Genomic DNA, 13,405 nt, shown 5'->3' with positions numbered 1-13,405 from the left:
CTCCCTGAACACGTGGAATTCCATTATTTTAACACTTTGTGCTTCAGGCAAGGAGGTCCTAATCGTCAATTCGTAAAAAATTGAAATATTGTATAATTCAAACGATAAAAAACAAAACAAATAGTGAGTGAGTGACATCATCGACTCTCTCATTTGGATGAAACTGACTCCTTTGCTTATTTTGTTAAAAATAAGCAAAAATTGTCATAACTTATTTTACATCCGATTTTGATGAAATTTTCAACATTGTGCTTGTCTGATTTTTTCCTATTGATTCAAATCAACATTTTTTTTTTGAGGTGGACTTGACCTTTAAGAACGCATGGATTTTGATAATGTGCAATTGACAGCTCTGTGCATTATTTGTTTCATTATCCCAACGATATGTAATATATTTTCATTAGAGGTATAAGCATAGGATTAATACACCAACATCAAGATATGCTATCTGGCACCTTTTCGCTCATTACCCACAGAGGTAGAATACTTCACTAAATCGATATCAAGTGGTAATTTAGGATCAATCTCCTTGCGAGCGATAAAGAATGCCATCATGATCAGTCAAATGGGATTGTGCTACCATTCAATTATGAGTGATAAATACTTGTATGAAAGTGTCCTGGAATTGTTAGTAGGATGCTGTTATGCTATTGATGAGTTATCGAAATGAAGTCGTCATCATTGATTCGATGCCACTGTCGACGTCGTCATCATTTCGTTCCTCGATTGCATCATAATTCTCCTCATAGCGATTAAAGGCTCTGTCATGGCTCTCTTCGGAATCTTCAAAATCTTCGTGGTCTCTGTCATGGCTCTCTTCGGAATCTTCAAAATCTTCGTGGTCTCTGTCATGGCTCTCTTCGGATTCTTCGGAATCTTCAAAATCTTCGAAGCCTTCTAAATCAAAAGACTCACGCCGCGAGTATTCGTACTCTTCCTCGTCATAGTCCAACTGCAATGATCATGATAATGAAATAGTCACCACACAGTAAAAACGCTGTTTAAAATTTTATACAACGCTGTTTCCTATGAACCTTACAGTATTTGTTTAACCGTTTAAACAATAATGTTTAATTTATTGAAGATTAGATATTGAAAATTAAACTTTGTTGCTTAAGATTTAAACACTTGATTAAACTGTTTGAACATGTAAGGTTCATAACAGCGTTGTATATTATTTTACTGTGCATATAGATTGAATTTTCTTGTGATTTGAGATTTTTCAAAATTTATGCACAGATAAAAGGAGTTATATGGAATTGGATCTAAAGATGCGAAAACAGAGACCTACATGTAAACGCAAATAAAGGATGTTGATCACAGTGATATTAGTGAAGAACACTTTTAAATGCGGCAAAAAACTGCATCCGAGATCAGGGATCCGTAACACAAAGGTCTGTGATGAATTGCAATTAAGATAGAATCGCACTGATTGGTTCCCGGCAGTATTTTAAACAGAGTGCGCATGCAACGATGATCTTGATTGGTCATTGGTATTTAACGATTTATTTATACGCCATGATACCCTTCGGTTGACGGCATATTCGGAATATGTTTGTTGTAAGGCTGCTGATGTTTACAAGCAACAATGCTTACATTTACAATGGAAATCTTTCTCTTACACTATGCCGTTTAATCTATCTTAAAATTTGAATTTGAATATTCAACAGTAAAGAGTGCCTTGATTCATTTGGACTCGTTTACAAATTATTGTTAGGTCTATAATCAATGATGGGGGGACCTAAAGCTACGTATTTTGTTTACAAACAATAAAAACTATGCCAGATTTAATATTTTAACAAATCATCTTTTACAAATTTGTCAAAATGCTATTCATGTTTGAATTCATTTTTTATTTCTCCAGTTTTGTACCTACAACATTTATATATAAAATGCATTTCTACCTACCATTTCATCATCGTTTATGTTCTCAATGTCAAGTTCAATGATACCTTTCTTTCTAATATCGGCGCAAAGTTCATCGATGAATTCATCGTCATCGAAACACTTGTGGAACCTATGGCAAAATTAAGGAAAATAAAAACTGAGAAACTTTAAGTCTAAGTAGACAAAAATAATCTGACTAAATTGTCCAATCAATGAGAACGGTAATGCTTTTGTATAGAGGACACTATGTATCATTTTAGTGTTGATGATGTTGTTTCCTAGGTGTGACATCACAAAAGAGAATTAACGTATTTTTTGTCAAGGATGAATAGGATAGATAGCTATTATCTTGACACTTGCATGCAATTCAACAACGTATGTGTACAGGTTTAAAAGGCCTTAACTTTTTTTTCAACGAGATACTAAAAAAATTCAGTCACATTAATTCATTTATTGTCATAATTCGGCAAATATACAGTTGAACTGATATCAGTTACCAATCAAGTCAATAGTCCCATATTCTAAGTTGGTGGCTGTTTATTTACGTGAAATTCCGCCAAACGTTGCCTTGTCTATCCATGGTATTCGTACGCTTTACATGTTTTATGTAGCCTATTGTAAATAAGCAAATACTATAAATGAGACTTATGAAATGGGCAAATTAAGAATAATCACTTGAGTTTCTTGAGAGAGCGATGTCGTTTCACAGTCTTTAGGATGTTCTCCGCCTGTGCGTCGTCGATGAGGATTTTCGATACTATGAGACTTGTGAGGGCGGGCCACCGTTCCATTAATGACCCGCAGATCGATGTCGACTCTTCCAAGATAGTATCTTCTGTGGTCGAACCCTCGAGATGGAGGTTGGTGAGGAGAGGGAACTCGAGACATTTTATCACGTCCTTTGTTAGTTCATGACTAAAGGGGACAATTAACACATTTTGAAAGGAATGATTAAATGATGCACTTGAGAACGGAACAGAGCGCCAGATAAGGAAACTATGTTATGATCGGGCATTAAAAGATCGGGTTTAAGAAGGGTTGCGGTAACTTATCTGATACGAGAATTTGCAGTTGGCATAAGAGCACTTGCTAACATATAGAACGGGTCCCTTCTAAGATGAAATGGGCTGTTAAATACGTTTGTAAGGTGTCTTTTTTCCTTGGGTAAAAGGGGGCATCTTTTTAGTGCTTTAATAAGTGGGGTCACTGTGCCCCCTGCCACCAGGATCAGTGCCCTTGCACGATCCTCTGATTGAAAGTGAAGAGTGGTCTGAATCACTAGACCAGGTTACAAATTTATGTAATGGTGTACTATATACCGTACCCTGAACAGTGTAGTATGATTTTGGTGACACGTGAGCACGACTCCTGTAAACCAAGAGCACCTGATGCAAGTAGAGTTTTGTCATCGATCTCTAGCTCGGTCACATGACTAGTCCCTTTGGCTGCCTGAAAGATATTCACATGGTTTGATTCTCGATTATACAAAAAAAGTCATCGGCGTAATCTTAACTTTCATAAAGGAAGGGGGGGAAAACCCTTAATCACCGACAACATGTATCGTTATGAGTAAAAAAAAAGATCCCATGCCCTTTGCCATGCATGTAGCAATAAAGCAATTTTTCATTGTGTCATTTACTTCCTGACTAAAATTAAGTTTTAGCTTTACCGATTGACAAAACTCAAGCAAAGTATAAGGTCTCGGACTGACTGCTCTAGTACAAGGTCAGGTATTTCAGACCTCCGAAGCCAGTGCCATGAAGGCCAAGGACTAGATATCCAAGAGTAAGGTCAATGGCAAATAAATTTCCTCGTGGCAAAGACCGGGCTCAAGTATCACAACATTTCAACTATTTCCAGAAAAACAGTCAGGTTTGTCGACTTTATGTTACCATCCTATTTCTGAAATTTAACTTACTTTTTCGGAGCCATCTGAGGACCTTACCCGATACAAAGGCCAAAACAAGCGCCAATAAGGATAAGGACTTCATACCTCAGAGTCAAAGACCAAGGGAAAGACATCCAAGGTCAAGGGCAGACCCAAGACCGCATAATTAACATAAACATAGTTCAACTTACCTTGGTAGCCGATTCTCCGGCATCTTCACGTGATAGGACCATGAGACGATCCAATTTGAGTGATGTCAAAGAGGGCGTTTTAACGAGCGCCCTGAATGTAGCTTTGTTGAAGGCCTGTCGACTTAATGACATCTTCTTGATCTGTGTGGGAAAAAACATAAAGAAATGGACTAGATCAAAGAACTACCCGTCCAAAACGTTTGAGTTTTACTTTTTTGGAAGCTTTGTTTTCACTATCTGCAAAACAAAAGGCAATTGGTGCATGATATCTATTGTGTATTAAAGTCTTTCAACATTTTAAGAAGATTGAAGTATTTCATGCAGTTTTATTTCGCCTTTCCTTCATCGTGTTCATGTTCGCACGTGCAGAATTTATTCATTGCATGGGGAGCTGTATATAAAATGTTCCAGAAATACATAAGAGGACTTTACATTTGTTAGTTGAAACCCAATGATCTGGTATCCCTTTTGCGGGCAATGTGAACATAAAAGTAAACGGGCAACTATCCTGTGTCTCACCCCCCCAAACTGCGTATTGTTAATGAATTTCCTACGAGTTGAAAGACGGAGAAAATTATTCAAACCTTAATAGCCCTACCTGGCATTTGCTCTCTGGGTCCGCAAAAGGGCCGTAGAACGAAGGATACACGTACACACTGATCAGTTCTAGTTCAGTTAAACAGGGCATCTTGCAGAGTCCAATCGCGTACCTCAACGAGTCGTCTTTGCTCAATTTACTATCCCGATGAGTAATCTTTTGAATCTATTAAGAGAAGGAGAAATAAAATGAACATTATTCCATGAACACCAATTTAAGACCAAAGGACGAACAGAAACGTGTCATATCCTAATTGCTCCGACTGACAAGTCGCATAATGTCCCCCATGTCCCCTCGATTCTCCAAACGTTCTAGCAGCGGATCTTTGAGACCATTTGCGAAGTCGGCCTTCACACATCCATGTCACTGTTTATCACTCGCCTCGGTAGACGCCTGCGGAGGCGAATGTTTAGTGATGACTCTCAACCTCAGAAGGGCCCAGTGTCGGTGATTTATTCCTTACCTGGACCTTCTGGGTTTAGTGATGTCTCTTAACCCCAGAAACTGAAAATATGTGTTATGGCTTTTTCAACCGAAATTGGTGCCTAAAACTTAATTGGCGTCGAGTGGCACGAGTAGCGCATGGGCAAAGAAAATTCTCATCTTGATTATACATATTCAAACAGCTTTTCCACACCTTTTCAGAAAAGCTTTGTTTGGTTAACCAGTAAGTTCGCATAATATGATATCCCACCATTTACAAAACGACCATTGCATTAACGTATCTCCTGACATCGTTTTCCCCAGTATGACTCTAGCTGGCACAAAATCATAATCAAAGCACCATGGTGATTAAGTCACACCGGCGAAACCACTCCAGACCGCGCAAAGGTTTCCTGTATCGGATTTGGAGTCGGATTCGTTAGTGTGACTGTAACATAGCCCAATGCATATGAAAATTATCTCTGTACCTGCGAAGATGCGGACATGTCGGCCATGACCACGTAGAAGTCTTCCTGAAAGTTTGCTTCGCTGAGATTGAGCTCGTGGATATTCGTTGCCTTGAATGTCGTTTCAGCGGCTTGGTGTGAGGCTGTCTTACTTAGTCGTGTCTTCTTGTAGGTCAACTTCCCCTATGAAGATATCAGGGAAGTGATAAGACGATTGGTCAAGCATTTCCCGTAAAACATTATTGATAACAAGACGACTGAAAGGAGACTCGAGTTTTGAAGATTTCTATAAAATATGTACAAAACACGATCAATAACTTTAGGTACCAGTCTCAGAAGTGCACATTTTAATAAGAGGGTGCAGAGGCGTGTTCCGTATTGTTCCTATGCAGTCTTGTTTCGTGACAGCTAATGACTGATCAATTATATCTGCCTGTTTTTTAATTCGAGTGGAGGCGGAAGGGATATAATTTTGTATTATTTATGAAGTAATGAAACCTACCAAATCATCGAACGTGTCCATAGCGTAGAGGTACGCGGTGACCGTGTGGGGTTTCATGTAATCCGTCAGCTGTACTGCTGGATCTCTGACAAGGAGCTTCTCGATGAACGGTTGGGTCATTTCCTTGTCTTGACACTCGAAGGCGGTGTCGACAATGAAGTCTTCATGAACTCTTCCCCTCCTAAGTAGCTTCAGAGTATCTCGTCCAATCTCTGACCCCTGTGCGGCAGTGAAGTAGAAGACATACCTGAACTCCATATAATTGTCCAGCATGTTCTTCTTCAGCATCTTCTTGAATTTATCAGGACTTTCTTTATGGCACGAGGAGAGATGAATGCTTGCCATGAACTCCTGCAGGAGTTTGTGTGGGAAGAAGACTTCTTCGACAAATCGTTTACCCGTCTTCCTCCTCATAGCTCGTGGTGCTAGCCTCTTACCCTTTGTACTGAGTATTCCCACTTCGTATGCCAAGGTTAGATCGCCGGTCTTGAAGCTCCCTTTGTCAAAGATCATCTGCTTGTCTACAAGTCCCGTGAAGGCTATTTTCCCGAGAACCTCGAAACAAGCGTCAACCTTTGTGAAGTCAAGATCTTCTCCATCACCTATGGTCTTTGATGAGTGGTGTTCTTTCAGCTGATACACCATTTCATCGAAGATCTGAAAGAAGGTCTGAAACTTCCTGATTGCATCTCGTCGCTTTTCGTCATTCCACAAATGGCAAAGCAGTGTACAGTATATTGGATAGGATGCTATGGTCTCAGAGATAACGCCGCCCTTCTCTTGTATGAAGTGTAGGAGACTCTCGCCAGCCTTAGGGTCATTCTTGTCGAAGAACTTTCTAACGTAGTTCTGGATTTGAGCCTTGCTGAACCCTTCAACGTGGATGCGTGTATAGATTTTGCTCAGTCTGTCCTTGGTGCTTATCTTCTCGACTTCGCAAGGGCGGGCTGTGACGATAACCTGGCAGGATTTGAGTTTGGTCGCCTCGAGGATCTCCGTGATGATCTTGGCCTTGCCGTTGAATTCATCCAATCCGTCCATGAGAATGAGGACTTTCTCTGGATTGGTTCGGGCGTACTCATCAATCTGCTTTTCTTTCACGTCATTGCTATCAGAAAGTCGATCCTTGACAATTTCCCCAAGGGTCTTCTGATCCGTCACTTCGCAGAGGAGAATAAACAACAAGAGCTTGATGTTCTTGAAGTGCTGCCCCCTTGCCCAGTCGTGAGCCATCTTTGCACATATGGTTGTTTTTCCAACTCCAGCTTCTCCTACAATCATTACCCTCTTGGATGGAAGCCTCATGATGTCATCGTACGCCACTGGCTCCTTTGTTGCTGTTCCTGGTTGATTTTGTTTCTTTTCCATCATAAGATTTATGAATATCTGGTCAAGCTCCACGTAGTTGTCTGGATCGAGTGGAGACGTCTTAATCTTGCAAGCGTCTTCAAGATAGTACTGAATAAGGTCCTGTTGGCATTGTTTCACCTCTTGAGCAGTCATCGCTGATGACGGTTCGGGATCTGATAGAATGAGATAAAGATTTTGTGAACGAAAGTACCACAATAAAATCGTTTTCCACTATCAAGGTCATAAATGTATGCGATAGTACTAGTAATATACTTTTCAAAGAAAGTCATAAATTAATTTGAAAGAACGATAATCTTAGCTTTGTCATTACAATAATTATGTGATGGTATGAATTAAGTATTCTTAGTTCATTTCCGTCTTATGTCTTCACTATATGTATATATTGAAAAATTCAGCCCATTTGTATACCCGAAGCAATACACTATGGATAGTATCAAACGTTTCATTATTTGCGACAATGTCATTTTTCGACAACCATTATCGCTTGCCGCCAAGCGAGTCAATGTAATTCATGATGATGATATTGTGTTTTTGATGTCCCCGAATCTGAAAATTCGAAAGACCGATGCAGAATTATTTTGTGAATGGAAGCTGCAGTCAAACAGTTTAAATACTGTATAATAACTTTGATATCCCTATATCTGTCTAATTTGTCACGTTCTGTGACTTTCTCGGGCGGCACCAGGATAGTTTAATGGGGGGTATAGTAAGACGACCTGAACTTGACGTATTTTTTTTTCTCAGTCGAATAACAGGAATATTTAGAGTTTTACACTCAGAACTTTCTTTCTTGTTACGCTTACTTAACGCCGCCCTACTCTGTTCTTTGATTTTTTTCTAAGTTTTGTTTGTGCACCTCGGTAAATCTTACCTAGGAGCAGATACTTCTCCGCCACAGCAGTCAACTCCGCCTCAACCAACGCTTTTCTCATTTTGGTTCGCTGTTCTGCTGCCCTAGTATTGTTTCTCCAGCTACTGAGCATATTCTGAGTTCCCTTGGACGTAACGTCTCCACCACTCCTATTCGTCTTCAAAGAAAAAGGGCAAAGGACAAGAATGATAAAAACACAACTTGTTCTGTGTGGGGTTTTTTGGGTCTACTTCACGGTGGAACAGAATCATTCCGGTGTTCCTCATGTCATTTCGTGCGATAGGGCTACAACAAGGGCATATTTCATAAATATTTTTGTTGAATATGCATTATTTTTTTCAACCACGCACCACTAAGAGTACAACCCCGTTCCCAAATAGACTTTCTCGAACTAGTTTCCCTTAAACCAGTTATCGAAACCAGATTAGAAGATCGCTTCGCTACTCTCCTCATCCCCATCTTCTGGTTTTCAGAACCACTTCACATAAAGTGGTCTAGTTGCTATGGGAACGCCGGGAAGGGGGGGGGGGGGGAGAAGACGTAATGGTACATGATGTCATAATTCTTTCTCAACTGAATTATACAAAAAACTACACTTTTGAAATGGCTGCCAACTAAAGAATGTAGCACTTTGGGGGAAAAGACTTATAGATATGGAAAGTCAATAAAGTCAACTTTCAAATGACACCAAAAAGTTAGAAAACTATTCATGCTTGAGCGAGCACTGCCCACTGAAACAAAGGGTATGAAAATTAGAGTGGGCCGGAATTAGCCTTCCAATTTCTTTCAGGTTTTTTTATTTGGTACTTGCAAAGTTGATGGTTATTTGGTGAATTAAAGATCAGATGTGATCAGTTTGTTGTTTGTGATAATTGAATGCGATATTAAATTGAAATTTAATGCATGAGTGATCATGAATTGCAATTTTTAGTGCAGCATTTTGTCTTCATCATGTGGATCTCAACAATGTGTTCATGACAGTCAGGAGAAGAGGGGGTAATATGACTTTGGTAGGTGAAGTACGTTGATGGGATAAAGGTCAACAGAACATTTAGCAACCCCTCCCTCCATCTCTACCCCCTCCCCCCCCCCCCCCCCACTTCTCTCCTCCTGAGACACTAAGCTTGGCTAGGCTGGGAAGGAATTAGCCTTACAGTTTTTTGGAAAGGTTAGTCCTTTGGAACTTACAAAGCTAAGTGTGTTATGCTATTTATGAGTGAGCAAAGTTATGGTTTCTTAGGCAAATTTCATGCGTTACTAAATTGAAATGTAATGCAACAGTGAACAGAAATTGTAATTTTAGTGTAGCATATTCATCTTGTGGACCTCAGAAGTGTGTTCGTGAGAGTCAGAGTAATGTGATGGTACCTGTTACAAGCAAGATATATGCTATATATGCTAAGATTTGGTTAAAAGGGCATTCCTCTTCTTTATGCCCGGTTACAAATTAAAAGTCATAATTATGTACCCTCCCCTCTCCACCTCCATTTCCCAGCCCCCCCCCCCTCTCTCTCTCTCTGTCTCACTTCCTGAATTGTAGCCTATTCAAAACTTAACTGCCAAGTGGCTGGTGGCTGATGGTCATTTTTTGTATTGAATGATTACCAAGAAATTCAATGATTATGGTGATAAATAAGGAATTTATTGAAAAAACTGAGTGTTTGAGTGATCACATTGCACATTGAATGGGTTGTTTTACTGATAAATTGTTGATAGGAAAAAGTTGATGCCCCAATTCAGAATTAATCATTAAATGAATATTCTGCTCTGGACTTAACGCGTACATGACAATAGCCATCGGTCTCTCAACAGGAAGGGAGGCCGGAAAGAGGGAGGGGGCGAGGGCTGAATGTTCTGTTAACCCTTATTCCATCAACCTACTTCTCCCACTTAAGTCCTATCTCGTCCCCTATTCTCCCGACTCCCATGAACACATTACTGAGATCCACATGATAATGTTGAAATGCTGCCCAAAAAGAGATCCAAATGATAAAGTCGAAATGCTGCCCCAAAAGTGTAATTTATGTTCACTCGTGCATTAAAGTTCAATTTAATAATTTAAAAAATTGCTAAAGTTTATCAAAACTAGTCATGAATTGTCATTAATTTATCACACGGCCATTAACTTTACAAGTTCGAAAGGATTTGCCTCTCAAAACCTAACAAATTGGTAGGCTAATTCTAGCCCAACCTAATTTTCATACCCTTTGTTTCAGTGGGCAGTGCTCGCTCAAGCATGAATAGCTTTCCAACTTTTTGGTGTCATTTGAAAGTTGACTGTATTGGCTTTCCATATATGTAAGTCTTTTTCCCCAAAGTGCTACATTTTTTATTTGGCAGCCATTTCAAAAGTGTATAGTTTTTTTGGGGGGACGCACTGTAGAGGTATAAGAGTTACACATCTCTGACATTTCTCTCTCCCCCTTTCTCCCTCCCCCTTTTCACTACTTATAGGAGGGGCAGTCGCTCCTGCCCCCTGTAACGCAGCCCCTCGTATGTTCCATTTGTGACTTTATTACTTTTCGCCTAATATTCTGTCATTCTATTGATTATTCCAAAGGTTCTTATGAGCAAACATTATCGGTCTTCGTGAATTACACATCATGTATACCTTTCATAACACGTTCTGTTATTCAAAACTTTTAGGGGACTTGGGACTAAATAACCATTCGCGTCCACCCCTTGAGTTTGTTTGTTTGTTTCTTTTATTTCCGTAATCAGATTAAAAAAAATATACAATATACAAGAGAGATACGTACAATAACGGAGGATCACCCAATTCAGCTGTATTTGCAAAATACTGCTGTTCTTCCTTAGGGTCTTCCTTGGAGTCACAATGGTGGCATGTAATAACCCCTTTAAAGGACAAGTCCACCCCAACAAAAACTTGATTTGAATAAAAAGAGAAAAATTCAACAGGCATAACACTGAAAATTTCATCAAAGTCGGATGTAAAATAAGAAAGTTATGACATTTTAAAGTTTCGCTTTATTTCACAAAACAGTGATATGCACATCTCGGTCGGTATGCAAATGGGGGAACTGATTCCATCACTCACTCACTATTTATTTTGTATTTTATTATATGAAATATGATATATTTTTATTTTCTCGTCATTGTCATGTGAAATGAAGTTTCATTCCTCCCTGAACACATGGAATTTCATTATTTTAACATTTTGTGCTTCAGGCAAGGAGGTCCTAATCATCAAATTTGTAAAAATTGAAATATTGTATAATTCAAACAAATAAAAACAAAAGAAATAGTGAGTGAGTGACGTCATCAACTCTCTCATTTGGATGTAACTGGCTCGTTCATAACACTATTTTGCGAAAAATAAGTGAAACTTTGAAATGTCATAACTTCCTTATTTTACATCTGATTTTGATGAAATTTTCAGCATTGTGCTTGTCTGATTTTTCTCTATTGATTCAAATCAACATTTTTCTGAGGTGGACTTGACCTTTAATATCCCCCCACCTGCATGAACAGCTCTTGTAGTTGATACTTTGCTCTTTGTAACTCATGAAGATGCCTTTTCTTTATTGTACTTTACTGTTTGTTAAGTTACCCTTTAACAAACCTTGAATATTTATTAATCATTGTCATTACCTTTAGGAATTGGTCTACTTTGGCCCACTTGAACCCAAGTTCAATACCGAGGCGACGAATATTCATCTCATCAGAGATAGATTCTGCGATGTTGAGGATTTCCTTATCACTGAGTCCAACAGTTGCACCATCAACTTGACTGTAATAATAATAATAATATTGAAACAAAAAGCAAACATTCTTGAGCAAAGGAGGAAAGTCCATGCACCCTTAAATCATGTTGGTTCTAATAATAGCATAGTTCGGAGAACATTATCTTTTCACAACTTGATAATCAGAAGCGTCGATACTAGAGGGGGGCAAGGGGTCGATCAGGGAACATTTGGATGTAAATATTTTCCGCCACCCTCCCCCCCCATTGGTGAAAGCTTGATCTGCCTCTGTTATAATATATTCAGGTATAATTCCAAAGTAACTGGAAAGCCGACGAGGTGTTGTCCCCCCCTCCTTTCGCTCAAGTTTGGAATGACGCCCATGCCATGTTTCAGTCGGTTACACTTCGTAATTCCGAAGGTTCATAATTCCAAAGGTTCTTTATTCCGAAGGTTCGTAATTCCGAAACACATAAATTGCCTATACCTCGATATTCGTTAATCCTAAAACGTAAAAGGGTTCGTTAATCTGAACATTTGTGGCGTTATTCCGAAGGTTTGATAATCCGAAAACGAAATAAGGTTCGATGTTCCGAAGGTTCGTCAATCTGAAAACGAAATAAGGTTCGTTGTTCCGAAGGATTGTTAGTCCGAAAACGAAATAAGGTTAGTTAATCATTTAGTTTTCGGTCTTACGAACCTTCGGAATTACGAACCTCATTTCTTTTTTCGGATTAACGAACCATCGCAATTACGAACCTCACTGCGTTTTCGGACTAATTCGAACCTTCGGAATTACGAACCTCATTTCGTTTTCGGACTAACGATCCTTCGGAATTACAAACCTTTGGAAATACGAACCTTCGGAATAACGAACCTTAGGAATATTCGAACCATCGGAATATCGAAGCTTCGGAATTACGAATGTGTGCGGTTTCGGTCACTACGTGACGAAAAATACAGCAAAGTTAGGAGGCCTTGTCAAATAGGCTAATCAAACTGTTGTCGTTCAAAATGTCAAGAAAAAAAGAAAATGTTTAAAAGAAAATGGGGAAATGATAAAATTGAGGTAAGAAAAAAGACAAAGAAAGAAAAGAAAAATAACTCAAAATTATGAGACAGCTTTTACACGTATTAAATTCTTTCTTTAAAATATGTGGCAAAATAGTGAATACTGACCGGTCACCATCAAAACCAAAGAAAGGAAAAGGAGAAGCTCATACATACCTATTTGATTCTGCTTCTAAACCCTCGACTCCATCGGGATAACGAGCCGCCATTTTGTTTTCTCAAAGAAATTACAACTGATGAGGGAAATTCGTTTAAGAGATTAGTAAAAGATTCAGTTCCAAATTTGCCATTTTGCTACCATGGACTGGAGTTGATGATGCGGATTGCCGACGTCAGAATAAGAATACAACTCCTTGAACGAATTTTAATGTAATAACACGATGATTAGAATGGGTCATGACAATCAGCATGCGAATGACGTGCGTGCGATTT

General features: G+C 39.1%; 1 protein-coding gene across 1 annotated transcript; it reads right to left on the bottom strand.

Annotated features, from left to right (window-relative positions):
• Positions 1 to 658: 658 nt before the first annotated feature.
• LOC121429006 lies at positions 659 to 13,405 on the bottom strand. The gene is made up of 11 exons (XM_041625902.1): positions 13,130 to 13,405; positions 11,811 to 11,949; positions 8,199 to 8,355; positions 5,957 to 7,479; positions 5,476 to 5,637; positions 4,565 to 4,729; positions 3,967 to 4,107; positions 3,212 to 3,336; positions 2,563 to 2,802; positions 1,909 to 2,017; positions 659 to 952 (listed from the first exon to the last, which is right to left on the bottom strand). The coding sequence occupies exons 1-11, from the start codon at positions 13,180 to 13,182 to the stop codon at positions 659 to 661; spliced, it is 3,108 nt and encodes a 1,035-aa protein (XP_041481836.1). The 5' UTR covers positions 13,183 to 13,405.

The sequence above is a fragment of the Lytechinus variegatus genome, chromosome 15, assembly GCF_018143015.1.
Source record: "Lytechinus variegatus isolate NC3 chromosome 15, Lvar_3.0, whole genome shotgun sequence".
NCBI classification, from domain to species: domain Eukaryota; kingdom Metazoa; phylum Echinodermata; class Echinoidea; order Temnopleuroida; family Toxopneustidae; genus Lytechinus; species Lytechinus variegatus.
This window is presented reverse-complemented; position numbering and strand designations above follow the sequence as displayed.